This window comes from Panulirus ornatus, chromosome 44 (assembly GCF_036320965.1).
Source record: "Panulirus ornatus isolate Po-2019 chromosome 44, ASM3632096v1, whole genome shotgun sequence".
NCBI classification, from domain to species: Eukaryota; Metazoa; Arthropoda; class Malacostraca; order Decapoda; family Palinuridae; genus Panulirus; species Panulirus ornatus.
In genome coordinates this window covers 11337591-11349937 of record NC_092267.1, presented here as the reverse complement: position 1 = coordinate 11349937, position 12347 = coordinate 11337591, and the positions used below count along the sequence as shown (strand labels likewise).

The 12347-nt window shown below is 41.2% G+C and overlaps 2 protein-coding genes across 13 annotated transcripts in view; one reads left to right on the top strand and one right to left on the bottom strand.

The window, feature by feature from the left end:
- LOC139762741 (26S proteasome non-ATPase regulatory subunit 9) overlaps positions 1–5123 on the top strand; it is a 161338-nt gene extending 156215 nt beyond the window's left edge. For all 9 annotated transcript variants that reach the window (XM_071687832.1, XM_071687835.1, XM_071687828.1 and 6 more), the window contains exon 7: positions 3224–5123. In XM_071687832.1, coding sequence (XP_071543933.1) covers positions 3224–3228 — 5 coding nt within the window. In that variant the 3' untranslated portion in view covers positions 3229–5123. The remainder of the gene's footprint in view (positions 1–3223) is intronic.
- The window catches only part of LOC139762739 (transmembrane protein 129), a 209300-nt gene that overhangs the window by 146468 nt on the left and 50485 nt on the right, over positions 1–12347 (bottom strand). The gene's annotated exons all lie outside the window — the stretch shown is intronic.

The window sequence follows — 12347 nt, the reverse complement described above, 5'->3', positions numbered from 1 at the left end:
CTCTTAACTTTCTTCTTTCACACACTTTACCAAGCTCAGTCACCAGCTTCTGCAGTTTCTCACATGAATCAGCCACCAGCGCTGTATCATCTGCGAACAACAACTGACTCATTTCCCAAGCTCTCTCATCCCCAACAGACTGCATACTTGCCCCTCTTTCCAAAACTCTTGCATTCACCACCCTAACAACCCCATCCATAAACAAATTAAACAACCATGGAGACATCACACACCCCTGCCGCAAACCTACATTCACTGAGAACCAATCACTTTCCTCTCTTCCTACACGTACACATGCCTTACATCCTTGATAAAAACTTTTCACTGCTTCTAACAACTTGCCTCCCACACCATATATTCTTAGTACCTTCCACAGAGCATCTCTGTCAACTCTATCATATGCCTTCTCCAGATCCATAAATGCTACATACAAATCCATTTGCTTTTCTAAGTATTTCTCACATACATTCTTCAAAGCAAACACCTGATCCACACATATATATGTCTCCATGGTTGTTTAATTCGTTTATGGATGGGGTTGTTAGGGAGGTGAATGTAAGAGTTTTGGAAAGAGGGGCAAGTATGCACTCTGTTGTGGATGAGAGAGCTTGGGAAGTGAGTAAGCTGTTGTTCGCTGATGATACAGCGCTGGTGGCTGATTCATGTGAGAAACTGCAGAAGCTGGTGACTGAGCTTGGTAAAGTGTGTGAAAGAAGAAAGTTAAGAGTAAATGTGAATAAGAGCAAGGTTATTAGGTACAGTAGGGTTGAGGGTCAAGTCAATTGGGAGGTATGTTTGAATGGAGAAAAACAGGAGGAAGTAAAGTGTTTTAGATATCTGGGAGTGGATCTGGCAGTGGATGGAACCATGGAAGCGGAAGTGAATCATAGGGTGGGGGAGGGGGCGAAAATTCTGGGAGCCTTGAAGAATGTTTGGAAGTCGAGAACATTATCTCCGAAAGCAAAAATGGGTATGTTTGAAGGAATAGTGGTTCCAACAATGTTGTTTGGGTGCGAGGCGTGGGCTATGGATGGAGTTGTGCGGAGGAGGGTGGATGTGCTGGAAATGAGATGTTTGAGGACAGTATGTGGTGTGAGGTGGTTTGATCGAGTAAGTAATGTAAGGGTAAGAGAGATGTGTGGAAATAAAAAGAGCATGGTTGAGAGAGCAGAAGAGGGTGTTTTGAAATGGTTTGGGCACATGGAGAGAATGAGGAAAGATTGACCAAGAGGATATATGTGTCGGAGGTGGAGGGAACGAGAAGTGGGAGACCAAATTGGAGGTGGAAAGATGGAGTGAAAAAGATTTTGTGTGATCGGGGCCTGAACATGCAGGAGGGTGAAAGAAGGGCAAGGAATAGAGTGAATTGGATCGATGTGGTATACCGGGGTTGACGTGCTGTCAGTGGATTGAATCAGGGCATGTGAAGCGTCTGGGGTAAACCATGGAAAGTTGTGTGGGGCCTGGATGTGGAAAGGGAGCTGTGGTTTCGGGCATTATTGCATGACAGCTAGAGACTGAGTGTGAACAAATGGGGCCTTTGTTGTCTTTTCCTAGTGCTACCTCGCACACATGAGGGGGGAGGGGGATGGTATTCCATGTGTGGCGAGGTGGCGATGGGAATGAATAAAGGCAGACAGTGTGAATTGTGTGCATGGGTTTATATGTATGTGTCTGTGTGTGTATATATATGTGTACATTGAGATGTATAGGTGTGTATATTTGCGTGTGTGGACGTGTATGTATATACATTGTGTATGGGGGTGGGTTGGGCCATTTCTTTCGTCTGTTTCCTTGTGCTACCTTGCAAACGCAGGAGACAGCGACAAAGCAAAATAAATAAATAAAATATATATATATATACATATATATATATATATATATATATATATATATATATATATATATATATATATATATATTTTTTTTTTTTTTTTTTTTATACTTTGTCGCTGTCTCCCGCGTTTGCGAGGTAGCGCAAGGAAACAGATGAAAGAAATGGCCCAACCCCCCCCATAAACATGTACATACACACGTCCACACACGGAAATATACATACCTACACAGCTTTCCATGGTTTACCCCGGACGCTTCACATGCCTTGATTCAATCCACTGACAGCACGTCAACCCCTGTATACCACATCGCTCCAATTCACTCCATTCCTTGCCCTCCTTTCACCCTCCTGCATGTTCAGGCCCCGATCACACAAAATCCTTTTCACTCCATCTTTCCACCTCCAATTTGGTCTCCCTCTTCTCCTCGTTCCCTCCACCTCCGACACATATATCCTCTTGGTCAATCTTTCCTCACTCATTCTCTCCATGTGCCCAAACCATTTCAAAACACCCTCTTCTGCTCTCTCAACCACGCTCTTTTTATTTCCACACATCTCTCTTACCCTTACGTTACTTACTCGATCAAACCACCTCACACCACACATTGTCCTCAAACATCTCATTTCCAGCACATCCATCCTCCTGCGCACAACTCTATCCATAGCCCACGCCTCGCAACCATACAACATTGTTGGAACTACTATTCCTTCAAACATACCCATTTTTGCTTTCCGGGATAATGTTCTCGACTTCCACACATTTTTCAAGGCTCCCAAAATTTTCGCCCCCTCCCCCACCCTATGATCCACTTCCGCTTCCATGGTTCCATCCGCTGACAGATCCACTCCCAGATATCTAAAACACTTCACTTCCTCCAGTTTTTCACCATTCAAACTCACCTCCCAATTGACTTGACCCTCAACCCTACTGTACCTAATAACCTTGCTCTTATTCACATTTACTCTTAAGCCATATACATATATTCACATGTACATGTTCATACTCACCACCCCATGTATCAGCGTGTAGTGCCAGAAAAACAGACAAAAAAAGGCCTCACTTGTTAACACTCAGTCTCTTGCTGTAATGTGTAATACACTGAAACCACAATTCTCTATCCACATCCAGACCCCACAGACCTTTCCATGGTTTACCCCAGATGTTTCACATGCCCTGCTTCAGTCCATTGTATTTTTCCAAATTTAGTATGTACTACACTTTTGCTAATGTTGCATTTTCCTTGCAGAACTTCAAAAGATATTAGTAATATATGCTCATTAATTATGAATTGATAGCAAGTAAAGGTTACTATTGCTGTTGGTTGTTTGTGCAGTTCATTACTATCCACTTGTTTGCTTCTTACTAATGACATTATCTGCTTGCAGGATGAAAGGAGCAACAAAGTTTTGTGGTGCTGGTGATAGTTGACTTTTCATCGTTTGTATTATGTGCATCAGAGAAGGAAAAATAATTTTGTGGAGGAAGGATTTACTTGGCTTAATTTTATGATACAAATGATATACTGTATGGACTGCTGGCCATAATGAGAGATGTTTGTAAAATTATGCTACTTTCAGAGGGTTAAATATTGCAGAGTGTGAGGTAAATATGAAGTTTCCATGTGTAACTTGGTATTATCTATTTTATTTATTTATTTTCCTTTGTCACTGTCTCCCATGTTAGCGAGGTAGCACATGGAAACATAAAAAAATGGCCCAACCCACCCACATACACATGTATATACATACACGTCCACATGCACATATACATACCTATACATCTCAATGTATACATATATATACACACACAGACATATACATATATACACATGTACGTAATTCATACTGTCTGCCTTTATTCATTCCCATCACCACCCCGCCTTACATGAAATAACATCCCCTTTCCCCCGCATGTGTGCGAGGTAGCGCTAGGAAAAGACAACAAAGGCCACATTCGTTCACACTGTCTCTAGCTGTCATGTAATAATGCACCGAAACCACTGCTCCCTTTCCTCAGCCAGGCCCCACAGAACTTTCCATGGTTTACCCCAGACACTTCACATGCCCTGGTTCAATCCATTGACAGCACGTTGACCCTGGTATACCACATTGTTCCAATTCACTCTATTCCTTGCATGCCTTTCACCATCCTGCATGTTCAGGCCCTGATCACTCAAAATCTTTTTCAATCCATCTTTCCACCTCCAATGGTCTCCCACTTCTCTTTGTTCCCTCCACCTCTGACACATATATCCTCTTGGTCAATCTTTCCTCACTCATTCTCTCCATGTGACCAAACCATTTCAAAACACCCTCTTCTGCTCTCTCAACCACACATCTCTCTTACCCTATTATTACTTACTTGATCAAACCACCTCACACCACATATTGTCCTTAAACATCTCATTTCAAGCACATCCACCCTCCTCTGCACAACTCTGTCTATAGCCCACGCCTCGCAACCATATAACATTGTTGGAACCACTATTCCTTCAAACATATCCATTTTTGCTTTCCGAGATAATGTTCTCAACTTTCACACATTCTTCATTGCTCCCAGAACTTTTGCCCCCTCCCCCACCCTATGACTCACTTCCACTTCCATGGTTCCATCTGCTGCCAAATCCACTCCCAGATATCTAAAACACTTCACTTCCTCCAATTTTTCTCCATTCAAACTTACCTCCCAATTGACTTGTCCCTCAACCTTACTGTACCTAATAACCTTGCTCTTACTCACATTTACTCTCAGCTTTCTTCTTTCACACACTTTACCAAACTCAGTCACCAGCTTCTGCAGTTTCTCTCACGAATCAGCCACCAGCGTTGTATCATCAGCGAACAACAACTGACTCACTTCCCAAGCTCTTTCATCCACAACAGACTGCATACTTGCCCCTCTTTCCAAAACTCTTGCATTCACCTCCCTAACAACCCCATCCATAAACAAATTAAACAACCATGGACACATCACACACCCCTGCCACAAACCAACATTCAACATTTAACTTTGTTTAACCAATAAAACTGAAGACAGATACAGTCCACTAAATATACACTTAGCAAATAGATGTATTGTATTTTGCTTTTACAAGAATGTAAGTGGTATGAACAGTACATTATTTTTCATCACTGTTTATAGATATAGCTTACTGTCCATTTATCAATCCATCTGTAGTCTTTAACACTGTTTGCGTAGAATCATTAATTTGATTATTGTTTTATGTTTGATAGAAGTGTCATTTAATAGCATTATCAATAATAAGTGAATAAATGATAAGGCAGATTATGTGTTATTGTCCAGAACGTACTTTAATTAAAGCTCATGATATGTAACATTATTTTACATTTCACCGTCATTGATGGGATTTTTGAGGTTAGGAAGGCTATGCTTAAAACATAGCATATGAAAAGAAAAAAGTAAAAGGTTTGCTTTTTAGCAAGAAAAATTGATAGCTTTTGTATACACCACATGAACTTAGTACCTACCCATTCCTATTACCCTTGAATCTCATAGGTGTGTATGAATACCAGTGACCCTAAATTATAGTCTGTCCATCTGGCTGTCTATATATCCTTCTTTGCCACCTGCAAATAAAGACATTCTCAAAAAAAAATCTGAAAATAATCACAAACAGACCTTGAGTCACATAGTTATAGCTCATAGAAAAATACTGAAAATAAATAAATACACAGTGATCTTAGAAAAAAGGAAAACGGGTGCAGTGTAACAGTGAAGTGATAATACTTGTAAAAGAAAATATTCAGACAATATCAAGATGTATACAAATAAGAATTGCTTGCTGTTAACCCATTTATTGCTGATATCCCATGAATGGGAGCTCCATCTTAGGGAGTTGACTTTAGGTATCCCATATGTGGTATCTCATTTTTGAAAAGTCAGTGTGAGGCACTGTTAAAATCAAATAGAACTAATTTACTGGGTATTTCATTACATTAGTCTATATTTTTTCCACTTGTGTGGCCAGTCACTATCATATTGCCAAAGTGTATGGTATGACAATTTTGGCTCATGCGAGCTGCACAAGAACACATTGAATATTGCATGGACTCCTCGCATATGCTTGGCTTGTACAGTTCAGAGTAGAGTGACAGCGAATCATGTGAGCGTAATTTTCATGAAGATGTAGAACAAAGGCAGGAGAAAGAATAGCATGATGTTGCCAGCACTGAGGGTGAAGATGATCCCAGTCCCAGTGTCAGGAGGATAGATGGTGGCAGAAAGAAGTGACAGTGTGGTGCAACATTGTGTCAGCCCTTTTCCTTGTGGGCACAGACTAATGTTGCAAACTTCACTCCAATATAATTTATTTCTTCTGGAATTCAAGTAAAACAGGTGCTTGTTCTTTTACCTGGAATTCTGAGAAGCTGGATTGTTTCTTTGAACATTTTGATGGTGATTTGATGGACTTGATAATGAAAGAAACAAATTACTATTATTGTTACTGAGGGAAACAACTAACATCCCCAAGCATCCCTGGTGCAGGTGTCATGTTAGTGCCAGCAACACTCGAGGGTGGAGAAGAGTGCAGAAAACTCACTTGTAAGGAAGGCTCTAGCAGAAATGGGGATAGAGCAATAGTCCCATCGTCAGCCTGGGTATCACAAGGGTTAGTAACAGCTGCATAATGAGCCAGCACTTCAGTGGTTGTCAAATTGGACTCCTCTGACCCAGGTAGCTGTTTTTCTTGAACATTACTTGATCACTTTTTCTTACATCATTCCTTATTAGTTCTTCAGACCCTATTCTTGTTCTTTATATTGATGGAGTGGTGAGGGAGATAAATGCAAGTCTTGGAGGGAGGGGCAAGTATGCAGTATGTTGGGATGAAAGGGCTTAGGAAGTGAGTCAGTTGCTGTTTGCTGATGATACAACACTAGAGGCAGATTTGAGTTTAGAAACTGCAGAAATTAGTGATTGGGTTTGGAAGAGAGTGTGAAAGGAGAAAGTTAAGTAAATTTGAATAAAAGCAAGGTTATTGGTTCAGCAGGTTTGAGGGATGAGGTAGTTGAGGTGTGAGTTTGAATGAAGAAAAATTTAGATATCTGGTTGTGGATGTGGCAGTGAATGGAACCATGGAAGTGAGCCATAGGGAGGGGAGGGGGTGAAGGTTCTAGGAGGGCTGAAGAATGTTGAAAGAGACATTTATCTAGGAGGGAAAATGGGTATGTTTGAAGGAATAGTTATCTCAGCAATATCATATATATGTGAGGCATGGAATATAGATAAGGCTTTGCAAAGGAGGGTGAGTGTGTTGGAAATAAAAGGTTTGAGGACAATATGTGGTGTGAGGTGGTTTGATTGAGTAACTAATGAAATGGTAACAGAGATGTGTGGTAATGAAAAAAAAAGTGTGGCTGAGTGAACAGAAGAGGGTGTGCTGAAATGGTTTGGGTATATGGAATGAATAAATTTGACAAAAAGGCTATATGTGTCATAAGTGTAGGGAACAAGGTAACAGGAAAACCAAATTGGAGAAGCAAGGATGGGCTGAAAGAGACTTTGAGTGACTGGGACCTGAACATGCAGGAAGGAGAAAGGCACACATGGAATAGAGTAAACTAGAACAATGTGAACATACTGGGGTTGACAGGGCTGTCTGTGAACTGAACCAGGGCACATGAAGCCTTCAGGGTAATCATGGAAAAAGGTATGCGAGGCCTGGTTGTGGATAGGTAACTGTGGTTTTGGTGCATTACACATGACAGCTAGAGAATGGCTGTGAATGGATGAGACCTTTGTTTGTTCTAGGTGCTCCCTAACTAATGCAGGAAGTTGCATGAAAGTATCAATAAAAGAATGTTTAATCATGTAGAAGCACTACATTAGAGTGCCTTTACCCAACAGTATATACCTTAGTTATCTACATTTATATTATTTTCAGCTTTAGCTGTAAAGAGCAATGCAAAGATCACTAAAGATTGAGAGTTTAAAATCTGGTATTTTTTTCAGAACTTTCGTAATGATTAGCTTTACAAGTAATGTTGAAAGCAGTCTAATGAGTGATCATTTGTACTAAGCCTTTCTCAAACTATAAGATCCTCATTTGAAGTTAACATTAAGTCTAACATGTTCATAATGCAAATAGATTTTTTAACGAATTGTATTTAACACTGTATTTAAGAAAGAATACTTCCCACGTATTCCCCACATGTCATAGAAGGTGACTAAAGGGGGCATGAGAAGGAGTCATGCAGGGAGTGCTCATCCTCCTTGAAGGCTCAGATTGGGATGTCTAAATGTGTGTGGATGTAACCAAGGTGAGAAAAAAGGAGAGATAGGTAGCATGTTTGAGGAAAGGAACCAGGATGATTGGCTCTGGGTAAAACGAAGCTCAAGGGTAAAGGGGAAGAATGGCTTGGATATGTCTTGGGAGTAAAGTCAGGGGTTGGTAAGAGGACCAGAACAAAAGAAGGAATAGCACTCGTCCTGAAGCAGGAGTTGTGGGAGTTTGTGATAGAATGTAAGAAAGTAAACTTTAGGTTGATATGGGTAAAGCTGAAAGTGGATGGAGAGTGACAGGTGATTATTGGTGCCTGTGCACCTGGTCATCTAGAAAGATCACGAGGCAAATGTTTTGGGAGCAGCCGAGTGAGTGTGTTAGCAGCTTTGATGCACGAGACCAGGTTCTAGTGATGGGTGATTTTAATACAGAGGTGGGTGATGTGGCAGTTGAGGGTATAATTGGTGTACATAGGGTATTCAGTGTTGTCAATGGAATTGGTGAAGAGCATCTGGATTTCTGTGCTGAAAAAGGACTAGTGATTGGGAATACCTGGTATAAAAAGAGAGATATACATATATATACGTATGTGAGGAGGAGAGATGGCCAGAGGTCACTATTAGATTACGTGTTAATTGAGAGGCTTGTAAAAGAGAGACTTTTGGATGTTGATGTGCTGAGAGGGGCAGCTGGAGGGATGTCTGATCACTATCTTGTGGGGCAAAGATTTGTAGAGGTTTTCAGAAAAGAAGAGAGAATGTTGGGGAGAAAAGAGTGGTGAGAGTAAGTAAGCTTGGAAAGGAGACTTATGTGAGGAAGTACCAGGAGAAATTGAGTGCAAAATGGCAAAAGGTGAGAGCAAATGACTTAAGGGGAGTGGGGGAGGAATGGGATATATTTAGGGAAGCAGTGATGGCTTGTGCAAAAGATGCATGTGGCATGAGAAAGGTGGGAGCTGGGCATATTAAAAAGGGTAGCGAGTGGTGGGATGAATGTATAAGATTGTTAGTGAAAGAGAAGAAGGAGGTGTTTGAACGATTTTTGCAGGGAAGTAGTGCAAATGATGGAGATGTATGAAAGAAAGTGGTAGGAGGTCAAGAGAAAGGTGCAAGAGGTGAAAAAGAGAGTTGGGGTGAGAGAGTATAATTAAATCTTAGGGAGAATAAAAAGATGTTTTGGAAGGAGGTAAATAAAGGGTGTAAGACAAGAGAACAAATGGGAACATCGGTGAAGGGGGCAAATGGGGAGGTAATAACAATAGTGATGAAATGAGATGGAGTGAGTATTTTGAAGGTTTGTTGAATGTGTTTGATGACATAGTGGCAGATATAGGGTGTTTTGGTCGGGGTGGTGTGCGAAGTGAGAGCGTCAGGGAGAGTGGTTTGGTAAACAGAGGAGGTAGTGAAAGCTTTGTGGAAGATGAAAGCCGGAAAGGCAGCGGGTTTGTATGGTATTGCAGTGGAATTTATTCAAAAAGGGGGTGCCTGTGCTGTTGATTGGTTGGTAAGAATATTCAATGTATGTATGGATCATGGTGATGATGTGCCTGAGGATTGGTGGAATGCATGCATAGTGCCATTGTACAAAGGCAGAGTGGATAAAGGTGGGTGTTCAAATTACAGAGGCATAAGGCTGTTAAGTATTCCTGAAAATTCTATGGGAGTGTATTGACTGAGAGGGTAAAGGCATGCACAGAGCATCAGATTAGGGAAGAGCAGTGTGGTTTCAGAAGTGGTAGAGGATGTGTAGATCAAGTGTTTGCTTTGAAGAATGTATGTGAGAATACTTAGAAAAACAGATGGATTTGTATGTAGCATTTATGGATCTAGAGAAGGCATATGATAGGGTGGATAGAGATGCTTTGTGGAAGGTTTTAAGAGTATACGTTGTGGAAGGCAAGTTGTTAGAAGCAGTGAAAAGTTTTTACCAAGGATTGAAGGCATGTGTATGAGCAGGAAGAGAGAAAAGTGATTGGTTCCCAGTGAATGTTGGTTTGCATCAGGGGTGCGTGATGTCTCCATGGTTGTTTAATTTTTTTATGGATGGGGTGGTTAGGAAGGTGAATGCAAAAGTATTGGAGAGAGGGGCAAGCATGCAGTCTGTTGTGGATGAGAGGGCTTTGGAAAAGCCAGTTGTTGTTTGGTGATGATACAGTGCTGGTGGCTGATTAGGGTGAGAAACTGCAATAGTTGGTGACTGAGCTGGGCAAAGTGTGTGAAAGAAGAAAGTTGAGAGTAAATGTAAATAAGAGCAAGGTTATTAGGTCCAGTAGGGTTGAGGGACAAGTAAACTGGGAGGTAAGTCTGAATGGAGAAAAACTGGAGGAAGTGAAGTGTTTTAGATATCTGGGAGTGGATGGAACCATGGAAGCGGAAGTGAGTTACAGGGTGGGGGAGGGGGCATTGAAGAATGTGTGGAAGGTGAGAACGTTATCTTGGAGCAAAAATGGGTATGTTTGAATGAATAGTGGTTTCGACAATGTTATATGGTTGTGAGGTTGGGCTGTTGGTAGGGTTGTGCGGAGGAAGGTTTGTGTGTTGGAAATCAAATGTTTGAGGACAATATGTGGTGTGAGTTGGTTTGATCAAGTAAGTAATGAAAGGGTAAGTGAAATGTATTTTTTTTCTATTGCTATTATACTTAACCTCCATCTCCCACGTTAGCAAGGTAGTGCAAGGAAACAGATGAGGAATGGCGCAACCCACCCACATACACATGTATATACATAAATGCCCACACATGCACATATACATTTCACAGTACACATACACAGACATATACATATATACACATGTACATATTCATTTTTTTTAATGTGAATGTTAAAAAAAAAAATGAATATGTACATGTGTATATATGTATATGTCTGTGTATGTGTACTGTGAAATGTATATGTGCATGTGTGGGCATTTACGTACATACATTTATCAAAAAAGGGGGTGACTGTATTATTGACTGGTTGGTAAGGTTATTTAATGTATGTATGACTCATGGTGAGGTGCCTGAGGATTGGCAAAATGCATGCATAGTGCCATTGTACAAAGGCAAAGGGGATAAGAGTGAGTGCTCAAATTACAGAGGTAAAAGTTTGTTGAGTATTGCTGGTAAATTATATGGGAGGGTATTGATTGAGAGGGTGAAGGCATGTACAGAGCATCAGATTGGGGAAGAGCAGTGTGGTTTCAGAAGTGGTAGAGGATGTGTGGATCAGGTGTTTGCTTTGAAAAATGTATGTGAGAAATACTTAGAAAAGCAAATGGATTTGTATGTAGCATTTATGGATCTGGAGAAGGCATATGAGAGAGTTGATAGAGATGCTCTGGGGAAGGTATTAAGAATATATGGTGTGGGAGGCAAGTTGTTAGAAGCAGTGAAAAGTTTTTATCGAGGATGTAAGGCATGTGTACGTGTAGGAAGAGAGGAAAGTGATTGGTTCTCAGTGAATGTAGGTTTACGGCAGGGGTGTGTGATGTCTCCATGGTTGTTTAATTTGTTTATGGATGGGGTTGTTAGGGAGGTGAATGCAAGAGTTTTGGAAAGAGGGGCAAGTATGAAGTCTGTTGTGGATGAGAGAGCTTGGGAAGTGAGTCAGTTGTTGTTTGCTGATGATACAGCGCTGGTGGCTGATTCATGTGAGAAACTGCAGAAGCTGGTGACTGAGTTTGGTAAAGTGTGTGAAAGAAGAAAGTTAAGAGTAAATGTGAATAAGAGCAAGGTTATTAGGTACAGTAGGGTTGAGGGTCAAGTCAATTGGGAGGTAAGTTTGAATGGAGAAAAACTGGAGGAAGTAAAGTGTTTTAGATATCTGGGAGTGGATCTGGCAGCGGATGGAACCATGGAAGCGGAAGTGGATCATAGGGTGGGGGAGGGGGCGAAAATCCTGGGAGCCTTGAAGAATGTGTGGAAGTCGAGAACATTATCTTGGAAAGCAAAAATGGGTATGTTTGAAGGAATAGTGGTTCCAACAATGTTGTATGGTTGCGAGGCGTGGGCTATGGATAGAGTTGTGCGCAGGAGGATGGATGTGCTGGAAATGAGATGTTTGAGGACAATGTGTGGTGTGAGGTGGTTTGATCGAGTAAGTAACGTAAGGGTAAGAGAGATGTGTGGAAATTAAAAGAGCGTGGTTGAGAGAGCAGCAGAGGGTGTTTTGAAATGGTTTGGGCACACGGAGAGAATGAGTGAGGAAAGATTGACTAAGAGGATATATGTGTCGGAGGTGGAGGGAACGAGGAGAAGTGGGAGACCAAATTGGAGGTGGAAAG